General features: G+C 49.7%; 1 protein-coding gene and 1 non-coding gene across 7 annotated transcripts in view; one reads left to right on the top strand and one right to left on the bottom strand.

Moving 5' to 3' along the window:
* Positions 1-18,083, bottom strand: part of Zc3h12d (zinc finger CCCH-type containing 12D) — a 39,733-nt gene extending 21,650 nt beyond the window's left edge. The window contains exons 1-4 of one of the 6 annotated variants that reach the window (XM_037200324.1): positions 17,535-18,083; positions 14,978-15,074; positions 12,676-12,819; positions 10,349-10,732 (exon numbers count right to left, since the gene is read on the bottom strand). In XM_037200324.1, the coding sequence (XP_037056219.1) occupies positions 10,349-10,662 (314 nt within the window). In that variant the 5' untranslated portion in view covers positions 10,663-10,732; positions 12,676-12,819; positions 14,978-15,074; positions 17,535-18,083. The other 5 variants (XM_037200325.1, XM_037200327.1, XM_028861770.2 and 2 more) reach the window with 5 other exon arrangements.
* Positions 450-571, top strand: LOC114687152. The gene has a single exon (XR_003733651.1). It is a non-coding gene; the product is annotated as a small nucleolar RNA SNORA40 (small nucleolar RNA).
* Positions 18,084-19,395: the final 1,312 nt, after the last annotated feature.

Genomic DNA, 19,395 nt, shown 5'->3' with positions numbered 1-19,395 from the left:
TAAAATTCTTGTTACAATCCCATTTCACCAGGACACTCTCGTAGCAGAGTACCATGAGAGCCAAGACCTCCTGTCCCAGCTGTCACACAAGGTCTCATTGTCCCCAGTGGTTATTGGGAAAGGAGTCAGGCCAGGGATGGAAGCACAGAGTCTGAATCAGCCTAGCCTCCCTCAAGGCTAGACCGGGAGGGAACACCATAAGGTACAGGCAAATGTCAGGTCAGCCCATCCTGTTCCCCAAAACTGAGGAAATACAGGAGTACTGTGAAGGATAGACACCCCTTCTTCCACCTTCCCTCCCTCAGGTACATACAACTCCCGTCCAAAGTCATGCAGCCCCAGTCAGTTATCAAGTAAAATGGTCACTTCCACAATTACTCTGAAAGTTATTGAATTGCTTGGTCTCCTGGGACTCCCCATGCATCTGTCTCATCACTCTTAAACCACGCAGCATGCGTGTGTCTCTGTTGAACTGGTGGGCAGACTTAAAGAGAGGTGCAAACGGCAATCCTCTTTTGCAACCTGGAACTCTCCAGTCAGGGTGAGTTTTGATCCGTGTAGAAGGAGTATGGTAGTCGGATGTCTGGAAGTGACGGCAGTAGTGGTAATATAATTGGTTCTGAAGATAGTCGAGCATTAAAAAGAAATAAGCCAGCCTTCCCTCCCTGATCTTTTGATGGGTGTGTGGTGGGGAGTGGGCTTTTGTATGGTATTTTGTTTGTGTTCTGACAAATAAAGCTTGCCTGGAGCTCAGAGGGCAGAACTAGCCACTAGTCAACCAGAGAGGCCAAGGGGTGGTGGCACACACCTTTAGTCCCAGCACTTGGGAGGCTCATGCCTTTGATCTCAGCACAATCGGGAGGTGGAGACAGGATCTTGGCCCCTTTTTGGACGGAGGATTCATAGAGGTAAGAAGTCTCTAGTGACTGCTGCTCTGCTTCTCTGATCTTTCAGCTTTCACCCCGATATCTGACTCCTGGTTTTTATTGTTAAGACTAACTAGGATCATGCTTCAGGGGCATTCAGTGGGAGGGGAAAGGAGGGGAACTGAGCCCCAGTAGGGTTCCAGTCAGGAGATGACAGTCATCCTGGGTCCCTTTCCAGGAGAAATGTGTCCATCTGGGATTTTGTCCCTGTCTTTGCACCAACCTCCGAACTCCTACTACAACAAGACTATGCTGAGGGCTAAGAGACCCACTAGACATGCTGCTGTAGTCCTAGTACTTGGGGGGGGGGGTTTAAAACAGAACGGTAAGCTTGAGGCCAGCCTTGTCTAATAATGAGTTGCTGGCCAGCCTAGACTGCAAAGATCTTTTCTCAAAAGATTCAAAGCACAGGACCTAAGGACATAACTCAGTTGGCACAGTGTTTGCCCAGCGGGCCCAAGCCCCTGGCAATCGGACAAGCCGGGCATGGTGGTGCATGCCTACCATTTCAGCACTCAGAAAGTGGAGGCAGGAAAACCAGGAGACCAAGGTCCTCTTTGGCTACATTGTGAGTTTGGGGACGGCCTGGTCTATGTAAGACCCTGTCTTAAAACAAGAAGAAAAGGGACACCTGGCTTTGGGGTCCCTTTTTAGGGGAAAGGGGACTGTTAGAGAGGCTTAAAGCTCATAGAGAGTTCTGTTCGCCAGGTCATATGGCTCATTTTACCATTCCATTACTCCCTTGAGGAAATGGCTTTTACCCCACTTTACCCTTATGAAAACTAAAGCAAAGAAACATGCCCAGATCTCTGATCTAGTGGTCACTTTACAGGCCTAATTGTCACTACAAACTCTTCCTTCCTTTCACCCAAAATCTTTGAGGCCCAGAGAACAAGTCTTGTTCAGTGAGAGTCCTCCCATGGAGGACCTTCCATGGAGAGATTGACAGACCCTGGGAACCAGCTGCCATGAGGCCATGGGAAGGGACAGGAGGCCTAGAAGTTTTGAATATTGGGAGGATAGAAAAGGGAAGTGGCTGGCGTCTGAAACAAATTTTGCCTCCATGACAACTGTACCCGTGGCAGCCGGTTAAGAGGACTGTCATTTGCACAAACTAGACAACGTAATTGTACACACTGCATTCTGACTAGTGTCCAAGAAGTCTTTGTAGAAGTCAGGGGCTCACAGGATGACCCATGGGGTACAAGGTTATGGTCATGGGGTGGAATGAACAAAGATGTCTCCGGGCCCTGAGATGGAAGGGCTGTGCTATTTCTGCCCAGGTTCTTATTGAACACTCAAATGCTGGTGCTCCACATCTGCCCAGTGGGAGATCTAAGTCCAGGTCATGGGAGGAAAGAGGGTGTATAGGGGTCATTCTGGTTGATGCCTTCTTCCTCCTCCTCCTCTTCCTCCTCCTCTTCTTCTTCTTCTTCCTTCTTCTCCTCCTCCTCCTCCTCCGCCTCCGCCTCCTCCTCCTCCTCCTCGTCCTCCTCCTCCTCTTCCTCCTCCTCCTCCTCCCCTTCCTTCTTTTAGTTCTTTTTCTTCCTTCCTTCCTTTCTTTTTCTTTTTGGTTTTTTGAGACAGGGTTTCTCTGTTTAATAGTCCTGGTTGTCCCGGAACTCACTTTGTAGACCAGGCTGGCATTGAACTCAAATAGATCCACCTGCCTCTGCCTCCTGAGTGCTGGGATTAAAGGCATGCACCCACCACTGCCTGGCCTGCCCCCTTCTTATAAGGCAGAAATGGGTGCAGATTTTGGTAGGAGCCCAAGACCCCAGCCCAGAAGTAAAATGGCACCTGATCCCAGACATGGTAGTTAACATCTATAATCCTAGTATTCAAGAGGCTAAGGCAGGAACGTGAAGTTCAGGGCCAGTTTAGGCTACATAGCAAGACTTTATCTTCAAACTAAAGAAAGCAGCCTGGTGTGGTGGCTGTTTTAGAAAGAGAGGGAGGAAGGTCAAAGGTTGGCTGGGGGTACAGCTCATTGGCAGAGTGATAGCCTACGGAGCACTAAGTGTTGGGCACCATCCCCAGCACCACATAAAGCCAAGCACAGTGGTGTCCATCTGTAATCCCAGCACTCTAACAGTGGAGGCAGGGGAATCGGAAGGTCAGGGCCATCCTCTGCTACATAGAAAGGTCAAAGCCAGCCTTGGCTACATGAAACTGTGTCTACATAAATAAATAAAGTGCACTGCTGGACACTGAGGCCAGGTGTCTAGAGAACAGTTACACAGCTAACAGATTTACAGTGTGTTCTCTTTCCTCCCTCCTCCTTTATATGAACACACACATGCACATGCACACTCACACGTATGAGTGTGTGCCCTTTGAAGGGACTGTAATGGAAAGGATTCTCTGGCCTGTGAGTCTACCAGAGCCACCATTCCAAGTGCACATGATGCATGAGGGATCCCAGCCTTGGTGGTAGCAGGAAGTGTCTTGGTTCTGGCCCTGTACATCCCTGGTGAAGGGAATAGGGACCTGGTACATCCTGTCCATAGCTGGCACGCTACCTGAAGGGCTCTACTCCACACGGGAGGGCTTTGACACCAGGGCAAAGGCCTGTGGGGACATGGTTGCCCAGCCGGCAGTCATTTCGCAGGCCATACACAGGGAGAGGGGGGAGCTGCAGGGATGGGAACTAGCAGGGGTGATGGAGAGATGAAGGGATGGATGGGAAGGTGGTGATGGGTGGCTTTGGACAGGGCACGCAGCCCAGAGCTGGTGTTTTCTTGCTCTCAGGTGAGTCACTGAGTCTCCGAGCCTCCAAAGAAGAGAAGTCCCCCTATGAGGAGCATGCCCTCATGTCTTTCTAGAATTCATAAAATAAGTGCTTTGAATCTTAGCATGTCAGAGACTTTTTAAAAAAAAAGTCTTTTGAAGTTACCTAGCCAAACTTCTTAATTGTGTAAATAGGCCTCAAAAAAAAAAAAAAAAAGAATAAGGTCTGGGACAGGTGGAGGCTCCTCAGTTGGTCAAGTTGAAAAGCTGGACACATACTTTGTCAGCTTGTGTCGCCACTACAATTAATTCAGACGAGTGAAACAAGAAATGACATTTAGCCCTCGGGTCCTCTGTGGTATTAGCTACCTCCCAAGGGTTCAACAGCCACATGTAGCTGTGGTGATACATTGTGTACCCTAAAAAAAAAAAAAAATGCCTGAAGATCAGAGAGACAAAGGAACAAACCACTGCTGCGTCTTAACCTCTAGGACTCCTCAGCCTGAAAAGCCTTTGGTTCCTGTCTCCTCACACCTTATGTACCTTTCTCCACCCAGCCATTACTTCCTTCTTAGTGCTGGGATTAACGGCGTGTGACTCCCAAGTATTGGGATTAAAGGTGTGTGCCACCACTGCCTGGCTCTGTTTCTCTTCTAGACTGAGTCAATCTCATGTAGTCCAGGGTGGCTTTGAACTCACAGAGATCCAGATGGATCTCTGCCTCCCCGGAGCTAAGAGTAAAGGTGTAGGCCGCCACTACCTGGCTTCTATGTTTAATCTAGTGCCCTGATCTTCTGCAAATTTTATTAGGGTATACAATGTATCACCACATGTAGCAAATAGCTTCCATAGCAGCAATACAACCCCAGAACTTTCTGCTCTCTCAATTGTCTTGGACAGCCTTGAACAAGTGGTCAGAACTTGGACTTTCAGGCAAAGATACACTGAGTCCTCTGCCTCTGGCCTTCTGCTTTCCTGTGTGGACATGAGACCTGCGGAGAGACTGTGGAGTACATGTTAGACCTGGCTTCCCAGGGTCTGGGACAGTGCTCATCCACTTCACAGCTCAGGGCTCTCATTTGTTTGACTTGCTCCTCACAGAATGACAAAGTAAGCTACCAGTCCCGCTTAGGGGAACCCATAGAACTGAAGGCTTTTGAAGCTTGTGATGGGGTAGCTACACACATCTAGCTCCCTTCCGTGTAGATGAGTCATAATCAGAATGTGTTTCATAAATCTCAAAGCCCACTGTGTCCTGAACAAATACATCCCCCTTGCTCATAAAAAGCCTTTAATCCAAGACCCAGTCCAGTCCATCTGGGTTTAACCGTCACCCATAGCTTTGGCCTAAACAGCCTGAAGTGCTCAGGAGAGAAAGCCACATAAGCTTCCACATAGAGTGGCACAGAGCACCGGAAGCTGGGTCTCGAACTTGACCAAGTGCTGACCTCAGAACCCATCAAGTCCCTTCCTCAGCAGCTGGGAGATTCAAAGACGGGGACAGATGGCCTTCCTCAGACCATCTGTGTGGACACAGGGCAGGTGGCTTGGTGCGTTATCTCTGACTTCTCATTGTACGTCAGTGGTCCCTAATGCTTTGGGACCACAGATCCTTTAGTTATTTATTAAGAATCTTCTCCGCAGAGAAACAATCATATGTGCACAAATATGCCATACCTCGTATCATCTCGAGCCATCGATGACTTTGAAAGTAAATGGGCCCCAGGTCCAGACACGTAGGAAAAAGTAAGCGAAGAGGCTCTCCGTTAGGGCATCCAAAACGGAACTCAGCTCAGTGGACAAGTGGAATTGAACCCAGAAGCTCCACTCAGACTTCTGCCCTCCAGAAACAAAGGCACCTGAAGACATGTTGTTTCAGGCCATCACATGACAACGGGTGTTGGCTTGTGGGGGACTTCTGGAATGTAACTTCCCGATGACTGGGGGGTGGGTGGGGGTGAGGCGGGGTCTAGCAGGCCCGAGCATGGCGAACATTGTAGACAGATTTTGCCCCTTTACCCTTTTTCCTCTCCCTTTCAAAAAAAAAAAAAAAACTTGCCGGGCGGTGGTGGCGCACGCCTTTAATCCCAGCCCTCGGGAGGCAGAGGCAGGCGGATCTCTGTGAGTTCGAGGCCAGCCTGGTCTCCAAAGCGAGTTCCAGGAAAGGCGCAAAACTACACAGAGAAACCCTGTCTTGAAAAACAAAAAACAAAAAACAAAAAACGAAAAAAAAAAAAAACTTACATTCTTAAAGCTAGCCCCCAAGGTCTCTCTGTTCCCTTACTTGGCCACTGACTCGTTCCTGAGACAAAGCATCAAGGTCCAACCATTAAAATTCACTCTTCGGCTAATATGTCCAGTTAGGATTACCAGCTCACCCTGGCCCAGACTCCACCCCTTCTCCCCTTAAAATCTCCCTCCCGCAGAAGCACCTGCGCTTGCTCACTTGCTCACTTGCCACTGTGCAGCCTCGTCAACCCCCGATTGTTTTCCCTCCAGGGCAACCCGTCTCCTTTGTCGTCTGGGTATGTCCTGTACTGATTCCAGGGGCCAGCCTCTCTTTCAGGGGGAGCAAGCATGGCTGTCAAAAGTCAAACTATTGGTCCCTGTAAGCAAAGGCATGGGCCGCAAGCTCCAGGGGGCAGAGGGATACCTGTAGCATGAATCTTAAAAGTTCTTATTAATAAAATCAAACCTGAGCCAGGTATTGGGTTGAATGCTGGTAGATCAGATGCAGAACAAGCCACAGCTTTCTCACCTGGCCAATTCCTCAGCTGGTCCTGTTTCCTCAGACTGGAGGCCTCTGTGTCCTCATATCCAAATGGCTCTCAGCTGAACTGTGCTGCTAGAAGCCTGAAAGCTTAACCAGCCAAATGCTTAACCAGCCAAATGCTAAACCAAGCCAAATGCTTCTAGTTTCTGGTTCTCATGCCTTATGTACCTTTCTGCTTTCTACCACCACTCCCTGGGATTAAAGGCGTGCTTTCTGAGATTAAAGGCATGATGAGTCACTATGCCTGTCTGTATCCTTGAACACATGGATTTCTGCCTCTGGAATGCTAGGATTAAAGGCATGTGCTACCACTGCCTATCCTTTATGTTTAATATTGTGGCTGCTCTGTCTCTGACCCCAGATAAGTTTATTAGCATGCACAATATTTGGGGGAACACAATACCACAGATAGCCAGCCAAGGAAGATGTCCCTGTCAACAAGAGCTACGCGTCTGACATGTTTGGGGTAAAAGACACATGTCCCACCCAGGCTTTCAGTCCCCCACACACCCAGGACAAGATAGCAGCCTCACTTCCCAAAGCAATCTGGGATCGTATAAGCCTCCAAGAAGAAGGATCTCCTAAAGGCATCTTTCTGGCGTTATTAAAATTTTGTGCTCAGTAGGTAATGAGATACTATTTTGATTTCCTATAAAGAAGGACTCTCTATGGCAAGCCTTTCACGGCTGAGGATCTATCTGGCCTTGGGAACACAGGTCTTGTCCAAACTCCCACTGCAAGGGACAGTAGAGGAACAGAGAGTGTATGCGCACACCCTCCATGCTCTTAGAATTTGTCTTTGAAGGAAATGAATTAAGATCCACAGTCAAAGAATCATTATATAATGTGTGCTTTTCCCTGGGATCCAAGGGGCAAAGGGGTGTGTGTGTGTGTGTGTGTGTGTGTGTGTGTGTGTCACACTGAGATATTTTGTCGACAGAAAGTATATGGAAACGCTTAGACTGTGATACTTTCTTTGCAGTAAGTCTGTGCAATGGTTTCCATTTGTAACCCACACAGATTGAGCGTGGAAAGACAAAATTGACCACAGCTGGAGGACCACAGCTGGAGGTCTGAGGGTGGCAGTGGTAGCACTGAACGGATTGACCCAGGACTCCATAGTGGTGTACAAATAGAGGGTGTGGTTTCAGTTCGAATCCCAGGCAGCACAGAGAGTCCCATCCAACGAAAGCCCTCTGCCGTAAGCTCCCCAGCATCATTTTAACAGTGTTCTCTGACCCCCAGAGAGAAAACACCATCCTGAAGTAGTCTGTCTGTCCTATAACCATTCTACTGTTTGCACCCCAACTCAGGGAACACATACCACTTTGGGACTGAAGTGGGGGCTTTGATTTGTGTAGTGACAACTTACATTCAAACCTTCTCTCAATTACTGCCCAGTGAGCTTTGTCCGGATCATGCAGACGCCAGGTACCTCTTCCCCCTGCACTTTCTATGGCTGTTGGAGCATATTGGACTCATTTTTTTTTAAATCATGTACATTTATCGATAGGTGGGGTGATATGTGAGAAGGTCAGAGGACAGCTAACATGAATACCCATCTCTTGCCACCATGTGAGTCCCAGGGAGGGAAGTCGGGTCATCAGATTTGGTGACAAGTGCCTTTCCCACCCCTGTCCTGGCTAGTTTATTGTCAACTTGATTCAAGTTAGAGTTACCTGACAAGAGGGAGGCATAATTGAGAAAAATGCCTCCATAAGACTGGCCTAGAAGCAAGCTTGTGGGGCATTTTCTTAACTAGAGATTGATGTGTAGGGTCCAGACCATTGTGGGTAGTGCCATCCCTGGGCAGGTGGTCCTGGGGTGTGTGAAGAAGCAGACTGAGGATGCCATGAGGAGCAAGCCAGTAAACAGCATTCTTCCTTGGCCTCTGCTTCAGTTCCTGTTTCCAGGTTCCTGGCCTGAGTTTCTACCTATTTCTCATGATGATGGACTGTAACCTGGAAGCCAGCTAAATCCTTTCCTCCCCAAGTTACTTTGGGTCATGGTGTTTCATCACAGCAATAGGAACACCCTAAGACTGTCCCTTTTAACACCCCCAGAGAACAAGATGCGACAATTTCCCATCTGCTGCCAAAAGAGGGCGTAGGAGAGACACAGACACAACAGCTTAAGTCCCAAGGGCTCCATCACGATCCAGGGGCTCCATCACGATCTCTGTGGGCAAAGCCAGCAGGTGGAAAACGGAGCAGATGGCCTTGGGACACACCACGCTGGGCGCGTGGGGACAGCCCTGAGGCTGGGCCACACTGGGCTGGACCATTCCAAACCTCTCTTCTACAATGCCAAATTCAAAGTGAGCTCAAATCCCCGTGGGGGAGCTTCGGATGCCTGTTGACACATTTGGGCCCGCTGATAACTGCTTTTCGGAATTCCTACTCAGCTTTTTAAAAGGGAAGTACAAGTATTTATAGCTGTGAGTGGACAATTTCCTATGGCTCTGCCCTCTGCCCGGCTGTAACTCGGCCAAGTTTACGCAATGCCTTCCTCACCCAGCCCTGAGCGTGGCAGCTTGGGAGACTGGGCCACAGCGGAGCTTTGCCAAGTCAGGCACAATGACCGCACGCGCCGCCAGGCTGGAATCCCCAAGCACACAGAGAAGCCAGGTTACAAAGACTGGCCTAGCTCTATCAGCAGCTCAAGGCGGGAGGGGAGAGGCCCCAGACCCTCCTTTCAGTCTTAATGGGAACTGCAGCCTTGCCTCCCCACCGGCCCCCAGCAGAGGGCTTTGAAGGCAACCCAAGCACTTCTTGCATTCTGGTTCTCAAGCCCTAAGGGAGACTGTGGAGACCTACTGGCCTGCTCTGCACAGAGAGGAACCGAGTACTCTCGGCTTCCCAGAATAACACAGCTGGCTGGGGACAGACTCCAGAGGAGCCCTATCAGTCAACGCCTAACCCTGGGCTCCTGCCCATCCCTGGCTCCCTTCCCTCTGAAGAAGGCTGCTGCTCCTGTGAGCCTGGTCACGGCACCGACTTGCTGAGTACGCTCCAGCAGGCACTTTTTGTAGCTCAGATTATTACAACTCCCCTCTAGGGAGGGTTGATTCCATGTTACAGAACTGGAAAGAGAGGCAACTTGCCTCGTTCCCACAGCTACTAAGACATAGAAGAGGGATTCAAAGCCTGATCTAAAATAAGTGAATAAAAACAAAGACAGACAGACAGAGACAGAGAGAGAGAGAGAGAGAGAAAGAAAGAAAGAAAGAAAGAAAGAAAGAAAGAAAGAAAGAGAGAGAGAAAGAGAGAAAGAAAGAAAGAAAAGAGCCCAACAAATTCAAACTAGAACTACCATTTGATCCAGCTACACCTCTTCCGTGATTCTAAATCAGACATCCCCGAGACGCTTTCACAGCCATGTTTACTGAAACCCTATTCACAGTATTTGGGTTATAGAATCAGTCTAGATACCCACCGCCAGATAAATGGATGCTAAAAAGAAATGAGGTATGTACACATAATGGAGCATATGTTATTTTAAAAAAAAATGATGATCATGTCATTTTCAGGAAAATGGATGGAACTTGAGATTCATCTTCTTAGGCAATATAAAAGCCAGACACAGAAAGTCAAAGATGGCATATGTATGTATGTGTATTCATGTATAAGGCCGGGAAGTAGAAGGTGGGCTATTTGTTAAGGAGGAAGGGGACCAGTGGAAGGAGAAGAGGAGAGACAGAAAGGGATAATGGGAAAGTGACTATGGGCAAAGCATGTCATATACATGGAAACCTATTATTTTGTGTAATAGTTTTTTTTAAAAAAAAAAAAAAATCATCCATTGTGCCTAAAACTCTTTGAAGCAAACCACGGCGAGGAAAATGGTTCTCTGGACCCCTGAGATCAAGGTCTCTGGCCCCAGAACCCAGCAATAGCATGAAGGAAAGCAAGGACACTACCTCATGGCCACATTGCTGCCATCGATCACGATGGGCCGCAGGTAACTGGCTGGATCTCCGCCAGCCTCTTCCAGGCCTGGTCCCAGGCCCTGCTGGGCAGAGTCCCGGACTCCGCAGCATCCCCGGGGCGTCAGCACTACCCCAGCGCTGTTGGCCGGATCGTCCTGGACCCTTGGGCGGCTACCAGTCTGGATCAGCTCCTGTAGCACGTCGTTGACCAATGCACTGTCGCCCAGTTTGCCCAGCACCCTGACCACGTCTTCCTGGCTGTAGCCCAGTTTCTGGAAAAACTCCATCTTGCTCCGACGCTCCATAACGTGCCAGCTGTTGCCTGGCACAGCTCCTACCCTGGGCTTCCTCCTGGCAGAGCTGCACAGGCATGAGCTGAGAAGAAAAAAAAAAGCAGCAGTCAGGTGTTTGCTGAGCAGCCTGGCAGCAGGGCCACTGGGTGAGGAGGGCACGCTGTGTGGGCTCCTCCCTCCTGGCGTTATCTATCAGGAAATCACGCCTAGCCTGGTCCCCTTGGGGATTTTCAGTTGCTTGGTGTGGCCGGCAAGCCACAGACGCAATCACGCCTCTTTTACTGATGTGTTCTCTGAGGCCTTTGCTCCTGTGTGCCCGTGAGGGGAACACTAGCCAGGGCCCAGGGTGGCAGAGTAAGGGCACCAAGCCAAGGAAGCCTTTTGGGAGACTCTGTTAGGAGCGAGCTGGTGTCCACGCAAATTTCTGCACGGAACTGGCTAGCACCGGTACCTTGGGGTGTCGCTGTGTTTAGAGACAGGGCCTTTCGAATTAGGTCCTTGGGGGCACACCTTCACCTTGCAACCACCGCTCTACAAGGAGAGGTGAGGCACTTTAGACCAGACACACACAGTTAACCTTAAGAGGGTGAAGGGACCGCCTAGGGAGCGAGGCCTGGGAAGGAACTAATGCGGTCGTCGTTGACACTTGGATCCCGAACTTGCAGCCTCAGAATCCGGTGACTTTCAATTATGTCAGCCTTCATCTGCCAAGACTGTTGTTGCAGTCTCGCACTGGCTCACCCAGGGGAGAATGCTTACAAAAGAGCCTCCCGGAAAGGCAAGGCTACCCAGGAATTCAATTCTGCACTCTGGCTCCATTTCCATTCAGATCACACTGAACCTTGAAAGGAAAAGGTCCTGACTCAAGTTAGGCTGTTCCTGTGGGGTCACCCAGCATGGCCTCCGTGTGTGTGTGTGTGTGTGTGTGTGTGTGTGTGTGTGTGTGTGTGTGTGTGTGTAGAGGGGGGGTGTCCAGGAAGGGACTATGCCTGGCAGTTGTTTTCAAAAGGGGAAAATGGGAATATTCAGGACACCCCGGGTCTCTGTACTACTCACAAAAGAACCTGACAGCCTTCGAAAATGTCTCAAAATGTAGAAATAAACTTGAAGCCATAATTACTGTGAAAGATTCAAGCAACTCAGAAGTAGAGGGAAGGTATAACACACAGCCGACACCCCCAATGCCTCTTGTGCTGACACTATGTCTGGGTCTCTCCAGGGCTCTCTCTGTTTACCTACTTGCATATTAAAGGAGGATTATTTCTGGTTTATTTTTGCATACACGATGCCGTGCTGTACGTATTGCTGGTCATCAGCTTGTTTTTCTCCTTTAAAATACATCTCGGGCATCTTTCCCAGTCAGTTTCTGGGATCTGCCCACTTCTTTGTCCAGCATCAAATTGGATGGTGAATTAATTAATTAATTAATTAATGAAAATGAATGAATGGTATTCTTTAGGGTTAACCATATGCCAAATGGTAGAAATTTAGTTGTCTTCTATTTTTCTCTGTTGGAGATCCTGCTCACTGGAGATTCTTGCACATCTTCCTTTCACCCCACCCCACCCTTCCCAATCACAAGGATTCTTCACCCTTCGATGCAGTTTTCCCATATGAATCCATTACAGCTTGTGTGTTTCTGGGCTAGCCTCCCACCCTGACTTCACACACTTCGAAGACCTTTCCTTGCAGGGCAGGAAAACAGAGAGAGTTAACAAGGCCAGAGCCCGCGGGGTGCAGAGCATTTCAAACACAACCTTCTAGACATCGAGGCCTCTGCTGCTTCCCCTTCCCCCCACTGCTTCGCCATGCTCACCTCCCACTCCGCCTCTGGCCATGCTCATCTGGCTTGGACCCAGTCTTGTGTTTTTAACACAAATCTGACCGTATTTCCTCTGCTTAATATAATGCTCTACCACAGCCTTTAGAGACTACAGAAGAGACGGCAAGTTCCCGGGCATGCAGAAAAGCTGTGTCACCCTGCGGCTCTGACCTCAACCACCCCACCACCTACCAGTGCCTCACCTAGTCCTTAGAGCGAAATGAATCTCTTCCTCATGTCTAAATATTCCAGGATGTTCTCACACACATGCTTTTCTCCTTTGAGTTTGCCAAACTCTAAATTTCAGTTCACACGCCACTCAGAGGGATCTCCTGGAGTCTGCAGACCTAGAGAGAGCTCAGTCATGCCACCTACCACAACACACCACCTTTGGGATCATTGCACATGAATTATCATTTATTTTCTCAAGAAACTCAAGTGTTTAACCTGTCTGCCTCGGGGCCACCTGGTAGAGCTGAGGAGTTGGATAGATTTTTTTTTTTTTAAGTGGACGGTCTAAGCTGGAGTTTTCCTCTTTTCCCACGTTTTTCCTTGAGTTTTAAGCCTTGAAGAGCAGCATCCTGCAGAGGCCCCAAAAGAGACATCCCACCATCCCCTTTGAGTCCGCACTTCTGTATCCAGCGAGTCGTTAGTTCTGTTTCCTGGACATGTTGCACACCCACCCTGTCCTCCACACTCTCAGTGACATTGTTCCATCCTCTCACTCACTCCTCCATGGAACAAGCTTCCTGACTGCCTTCTTCACACTGGTTCCCCAGAAACAAAACAAACCACAATCTAATCTCGACTTGCTCATAAGCTACTCTGGAGAACAGACTAAAAAATATGTCAAAAGTAATAAGTCATAAATCCCAAGTAAGCACAATTGGTTGCTTGGGGGTTTAGCTTTTTTGTTCTTTTTTATAGTGTGTGTGTGTGTGTGTGTGTGTGTGTGTGTGTGTGTGTGTGTGTGTGTGTATGTGTTGTGTGCCAGAGTGCTCACGTGGCGGTCAGAGGACCACTTGTAAGATCCTATTCTCTCCTTCCAGCAGCATGGGTCCTGAGGATGGAACAGGATGCTGGGCTCCCAGCAAGGGCCCTCACCTGCTCTGCCATCTCACTAGCCCACAGCCACCCGTTTTGATTAGGGGGGAAAATGTGCTTTGGGAATCTGGAAAGATGGCTCAATAGTTAAGAGCACTTGCTGTTCTTGTAAAGGACCTGAGTCGGGTTCCCAGCAGCCACAGGGAGGCTCACAACCATCTGTAACTGCAGTTCCAGACAATCGGATGCCTTCTTCTGGCCTCTAAGGGCACCAGGCACACCACACTCGGTGCACATACATGCATGCAGGCCAAACACTCCTACACATAAAACAAGTACATCCAAAAACTATCTTAAAGAAAGAAAAAGAAAAAACGTGCTTTCAAGGTACATGTGAGGAATGACTTATCTCCTTTCGAAAGGGTATGGAGGGGTAGTCCAGGTTCCTCCGGTAAAGGCACCTACCCGCCACCAAGTCCAACGAGCTGAGTTCAAGCCCCTGAGAGAATCAACTTAGCAGACTTGTCCACACACAGAAAATAAGCAAACGTAAAACTGATGTAAGGAAAGGCCAGCGAAGTCCCCAAAGGACTCTGAGGCCTTCTGAGAGGACACCAGGGTCTCAGCAAGCAGTTTGCCCCACCCCACCCAACTACACTAATGCCCAGCCACTGCTAAAGGACTCCTTAGCTGAGGAGTTTGATAGATTTTTTTTTTAATGGATGGTCTAAGGTCTAAGCTGGAGTTTTCCTCTTTTCTCCAAACTCCCCATCCCTCCACCTTACACAGAGGAAGGGTCAAAACTCATCCGCATGAGCGTCAGGGCCTCACGGCCAGCCCTGTTCTACCTCCCACCTCTTAACTACGAGTCCCTGGTCCAGCCTCACCGTCTCTCTGTGTCCACTGAGCAGTCCTCTCTCAGGACCTTTGTCCTCCAGGGCTAGGGTCCACCTTTGGACCAAACTTCACATAAAAAGAGGACACTCACTGGCCTGACATGTCACCTCTCACTGGGGGTGGATGTGTCACTCACTGGCCCATGAGGCTCCTCCCCTACCAGAGACATCTGTTCCCTCCACAGGCTAAGCCTATTATATTTTCTGGAAGCTTCCAAACTGTGATGCTCCATCAGCACCTCATCCCTCGCCGCTCATGCAAGCACCCCTGCACTTATTTCAGGGGGCAGGGCTAAGAACAGAAAGAGAGCAACAGGAATAAAAGCATACGTGTTCCCACTGTGGCTTTTCGTGGTTTCCATATCATTTTTATGAACTCCTCACTAAACTTCCTGTTTCTCTTGGTAGGAAGACAGTTTAGAGGTGCACATTCTCCTTTCAGGGTTTTGAGGGAAACTGAGGCTGCCTAGCTAGTAAACGGCAGAGAGGAACTGACTGTCAGTACATTCCAGAAATAACTTGCTATTTTTGAGTCATGTGCTCAGCCCGGGGGGCAGCATCTTACCATTGCAGAAATGGAACGGTTGAAATGCAGCTGAGTGGCTTCCCTTCCGTCTCAAAGGAACAGCTCTGTGAAGAGTCCCGAATTTATTTTACAACTGCTGCCGGGTGAGACAAAAGCAAGAGCATCTGGAATGAGATGACTTTGCGTCTGAAGGGGTGAGTAGGCAGCTGGCCGAGTGAGGGCCTTCCCTCAGGCTGCTTCCCTCCACAGAGTCAGCATGTGGTGGCCCAGAGAGCCTTTTCTGAGAAGACTCTCAGAAGGTATGTGTGCCACCAGACAGCTGTTTTTATACAAAAGTAACAGAAAATTCACCTGCTTCGGAAAATAATTCCCCCTCGGGACCTTAACAGCAACTTTAGTTCCTTTTAAAACAAATGTCTTCTAAATAAGGGAGGAACCAGGGGTAGGGCCCTGCTCTCAGGAGGCACCCCTCCACTCCGATGGGACGATCTTCGTGCTGTTAACACCCGGCTGCTTAAGTGTGACCTTCCTATTTTTAAAACCTGAGAGTCTGAACGACCTCATCTCAGTTTTTCTTCCTCAACCTTGACTGGAAGTCACAGACAACCCAGAAGATTAGTAACCAAATCTTCCAGATTTCATCATGAGACCTTGCGATGGTCAGCATCCCTCTCTCCCTCAGGACTGAGGGTGGAGGCAACTACCCTGTGGGAAGACCCCTTCTAGAAGCAGCACACCCAGGTTGAAGACCGTCAAGTCGAAGGCCTGTAGCCTCTGCTTGGAAGAGCATCTGGGGAGTGGAGGAGAGGAAGAGAAGGTGAGGGGTAGAGACACCAGAAAAACAGCAGCCTCCATGTGCACAGAACTGTCTAACTATGAGGTGCTCCCCACACACTGTCTGCAAGAGCCCCAACCTCCTTTTGAGGTGGGAAATGCTAGCCCATGCCTCATGTAGCAGTTTCTGTGCGGAAACTGACGGGAAAGGCCTTTGGTAACTTGCCCAGGGTCCCAGAGTGACTCAATGGGAGACCAGCCTGCCAAGGGAGGTGCTATTTGTCTCCCAGGCCACAGAGCACCCTCCAGTGGCCACCTGCAGCGCATACCCACAGCATGGAGCCCCCAAACTACTCCTTCAGGCCCCTGTCCTGACCCCCAAGGCCACTTGAATGGAATTTAAACCACAGTAGTGAGGAGACCGTCAGCCTGGCTCCAGCTCTCAACAACTTCGTGAAAAACTGTAGTGGGCCAGCAGCGGATCTCCAGGCCCTCGGTAGAACTAGCTGTCAGTCAGATTCTTTTTGTTTTGTGTGGTTTTTGTCAGTTAGAGTTTGAGGAAGTCACAGAGAACCTAAGATTTCGTCCCACAGGACTGATTTTTTTTTTCCTTTTTCCTTTTTCTAACCTACGCACCTCTGAGTTTTTAAAGAGAATTTGTGATTTAAAACATACACAGCTTAGTGGTGGCTGCTTGCCTGGCATGCACAAGGCCCTGTTTTAACCATTTCTAAGCTCACAGTCCTGTACTGGTGAGTCGTTCACACGTTGGAGAGCGGTCCACACCACCCATCTCTAGAACTCTTCCTCCTGCGAAATTCATTCTTCTCGCTGCCCCAGTTGGCAGCCACGATTCCACTGCCTCTAGGAACTTGGCCCACTCGGGATGCCTTACGTGAGTGGAGTCACACACCATGTGTCCTCTGGCACGGCTTGTTTCCCTTAGCGTAATTCCCTCAAGGTCCATTCATGCCGTGGTGCGTGCCAGAATTGCCTTTCTTTTTGAGGCAGAATGATAATCCACCCAAGGCATATGCCACGTGTATTTGTCCACTCCTCCAGCTATGGGGTCCTTGGGCTTCTTCTGTCCCTCAGCTACTGTCACTCAAACTTCTATGAGCATGGATACACTGGCCTGGATTTACATGTCCTTCTCAGACTTACCCCCTCTCTTCTCTGCTGCTAGAGGGAACTTACAGATCTCTCTGAAGCATTCACAGGCACGATCCGTAGCCCTATCCATATGCCAGGATCAGGCACTCCGCTGTAGCATCATCTGGCCTGGGAGAAAAGTCCCTAACCCTGGGTGACAAAGCTCCGGCTTCCACTGCTGCAGAGACTCAGCCCAACCAGATTAAGAGCCGCCCATCTCCTCAGCAGCCCTGAGACTGCTGCAGAAGCTCCCGGTGTCGGCCGGGAAACCAGACACCAAGAACCAATGTCCAGACTGGTAGACACTTCTGTGAGCCTGGACATGGGGCAAAGCCACCCCACTCTTGACGTCACAGCATTCAACTTGCTACAAAGCCCACAGATGGAGGTTTTATACACACACACACACACACACACACACACACACACACACACACACACACACGAACCCTTGCTAAAAGTGAGCAGACGTTGCGTCTAAAGGCTGTTAAGGATGCTTACCTCATTTCTGTAATTCGAACAACTAAAAGGACTCCAGGTGTGAGAAGCCAGAGTGTAGGAGGCCGTCCTCACTCACACACCTCTCTCTAACATGCCCTGCTCCCATGCCCTTGACTGGAGTCTGTACTGTGCCTGCCACGTTCACCGATAGCGGGGCACGCGCACTCACCGGCAGGGTGTGTCCCTCCGGTTGGTTCTCACAGCAGACACTGCCCAGCTGCCTTGCGCCTTCACATGGAAGGGAGCGCTCAGTCCCTCAGGAGTTCCTGGAGTCAGAGGGGGACAGAAAACCCAGGCCACACCCCTGCTCGAAGCCGATCCATGCCTACGCTCCACTTCCTGCACAAGTCACGTTCAGCTGCAAAAGGTACTTACACTTCACGTTAAAAATAAAAGAAAGAAAGCAGCCCGAGGTAGTAGGAAGTCAGCACACCTCTGCCTGAGTCAACCAATCAAAGTACAGCTGTCACTCAAAACAAACTCTTCTGAGGGCTGCAGCAGGAGCCTCCTCCCGGGAGAGCCTGGAGTCCCGGGAGGAAAAGGAGAATCTGAGGGTGTGCTAAGTTCCCACTCCCGGTGGCTGGGAAGCCCATTTGCTTGAAGATGCGCCTAGGGGAAGCAGGTGCTCAGTTAAAGGAGACCACAGCCTGCCAGAGGGAAGTGTTACCACAAGGGAGAGAACAGAGATCCTTACAAGTTGCCCACAGACCTTGGGCTTGGAGAAGAATTCTGCATTTGATTCACAAAGCCAGAAGTCCCAACAAGTAGTGAATTCCTTTGGGGTAGGGGGAGCAGGGGGTGTGGCTCTCTTCACCGCTGTCCTGCAAGGAATGGATGACTGCTTCTTCCCTAACTGAGGAGACGTCTGAGCCCAGGCCTCTACAGCACAGCATTCCACTGCTCCACAGTGAGCAGATGCCGATTTTGTTTCCTGAATCTGGGGTGTTTCAGAGCAATGCAAGCAAACCGTACAGCAGCCCACCAGACGACATCCCTAACAGTGGTGTTCAAGGACATGGCCAGGGAGACAAGCTGAGCTTAGAACACAAGAGCTGGAACTGAGGAAGTAAGGCGGCCTGTCTTTCACCCGAGTGATGGAGATTAGAACTCAGGTCCTCGAGTTAGCACAGCAAACACCCTCATGCACGAGTCATCGCTCCAGCCCTTTATTTATGTTTTTTGAAATGCAGCCTTTGTATGTATCCGAGGTTGGCCTTGAACACGCTATGGCCAGGCTGGCCTTGAACTCAGCCCTTCTCCCTTGGCCTCCCCAGTGCTGAGATTAAAGGTGTGAACTACCTTGCCCAGTCTCGAAAGCTATTTATTCTCTTCGATACAAGACAACAGGTCATTGATGCACTGGGGAGGTTATCAAGATGGGCCCAGGATGTGGGATATAAAATCTTGGTTTGTGGGCCGGGCGGTGGTGGTGCACGCCTTTAATCCCAGCACTCGGGAGGCAGAGCCAGGCAGATCTCTGTGAGTTCGAGGCCAGCCTGGGCTACCAAGTGAGTTCCAGGAAAGGTGCAAAGCTACACAGAGAAACCCTGTCTCGGAAAAAAAAAAAAAAATCTTGGTTTGTGAGCCATTGAGATGGCTTAGCAGGTAAAGGCACCTGAGGCCGGGGCTGATAACCTGAGTCTGACTCCTTGGACCCACATGTGGAAGGAGAGAACCCACTCCTACAAGCCGTCCTCTGACCCCCACACTTGTGTCCTGACACATGTGTACCCACATACACCCATATACACATACACATGCATACACACACACACACACACACACACACACACACACACACACACACACGTATGCACATACGCACAAATAAATAAACAAATGTAATAGACGTTTTGAAAAGAATCCTGATTTGCGTCCATCCCTGAGTCCATAGCATTTCTGCAGAGGATGGGGCCAAGTGAGAAGCATCAAATTATTTCTCCAAAAACAGGTGGTTGTGGGTGACAAGGTCGCTCAACAGGTAAAGCTGCTCACTGCCAGGCTGATGGCTTGAGTTCTGTCCGCAGGAC

Source organism: Peromyscus leucopus, chromosome 8a, assembly GCF_004664715.2.
Source record: "Peromyscus leucopus breed LL Stock chromosome 8a, UCI_PerLeu_2.1, whole genome shotgun sequence".
Taxonomy (NCBI): Eukaryota; Metazoa; Chordata; class Mammalia; order Rodentia; family Cricetidae; genus Peromyscus; species Peromyscus leucopus.
Note: the sequence above shows the minus strand (reverse complement) of the source record. Positions and strands in the feature narration are given on the sequence as shown.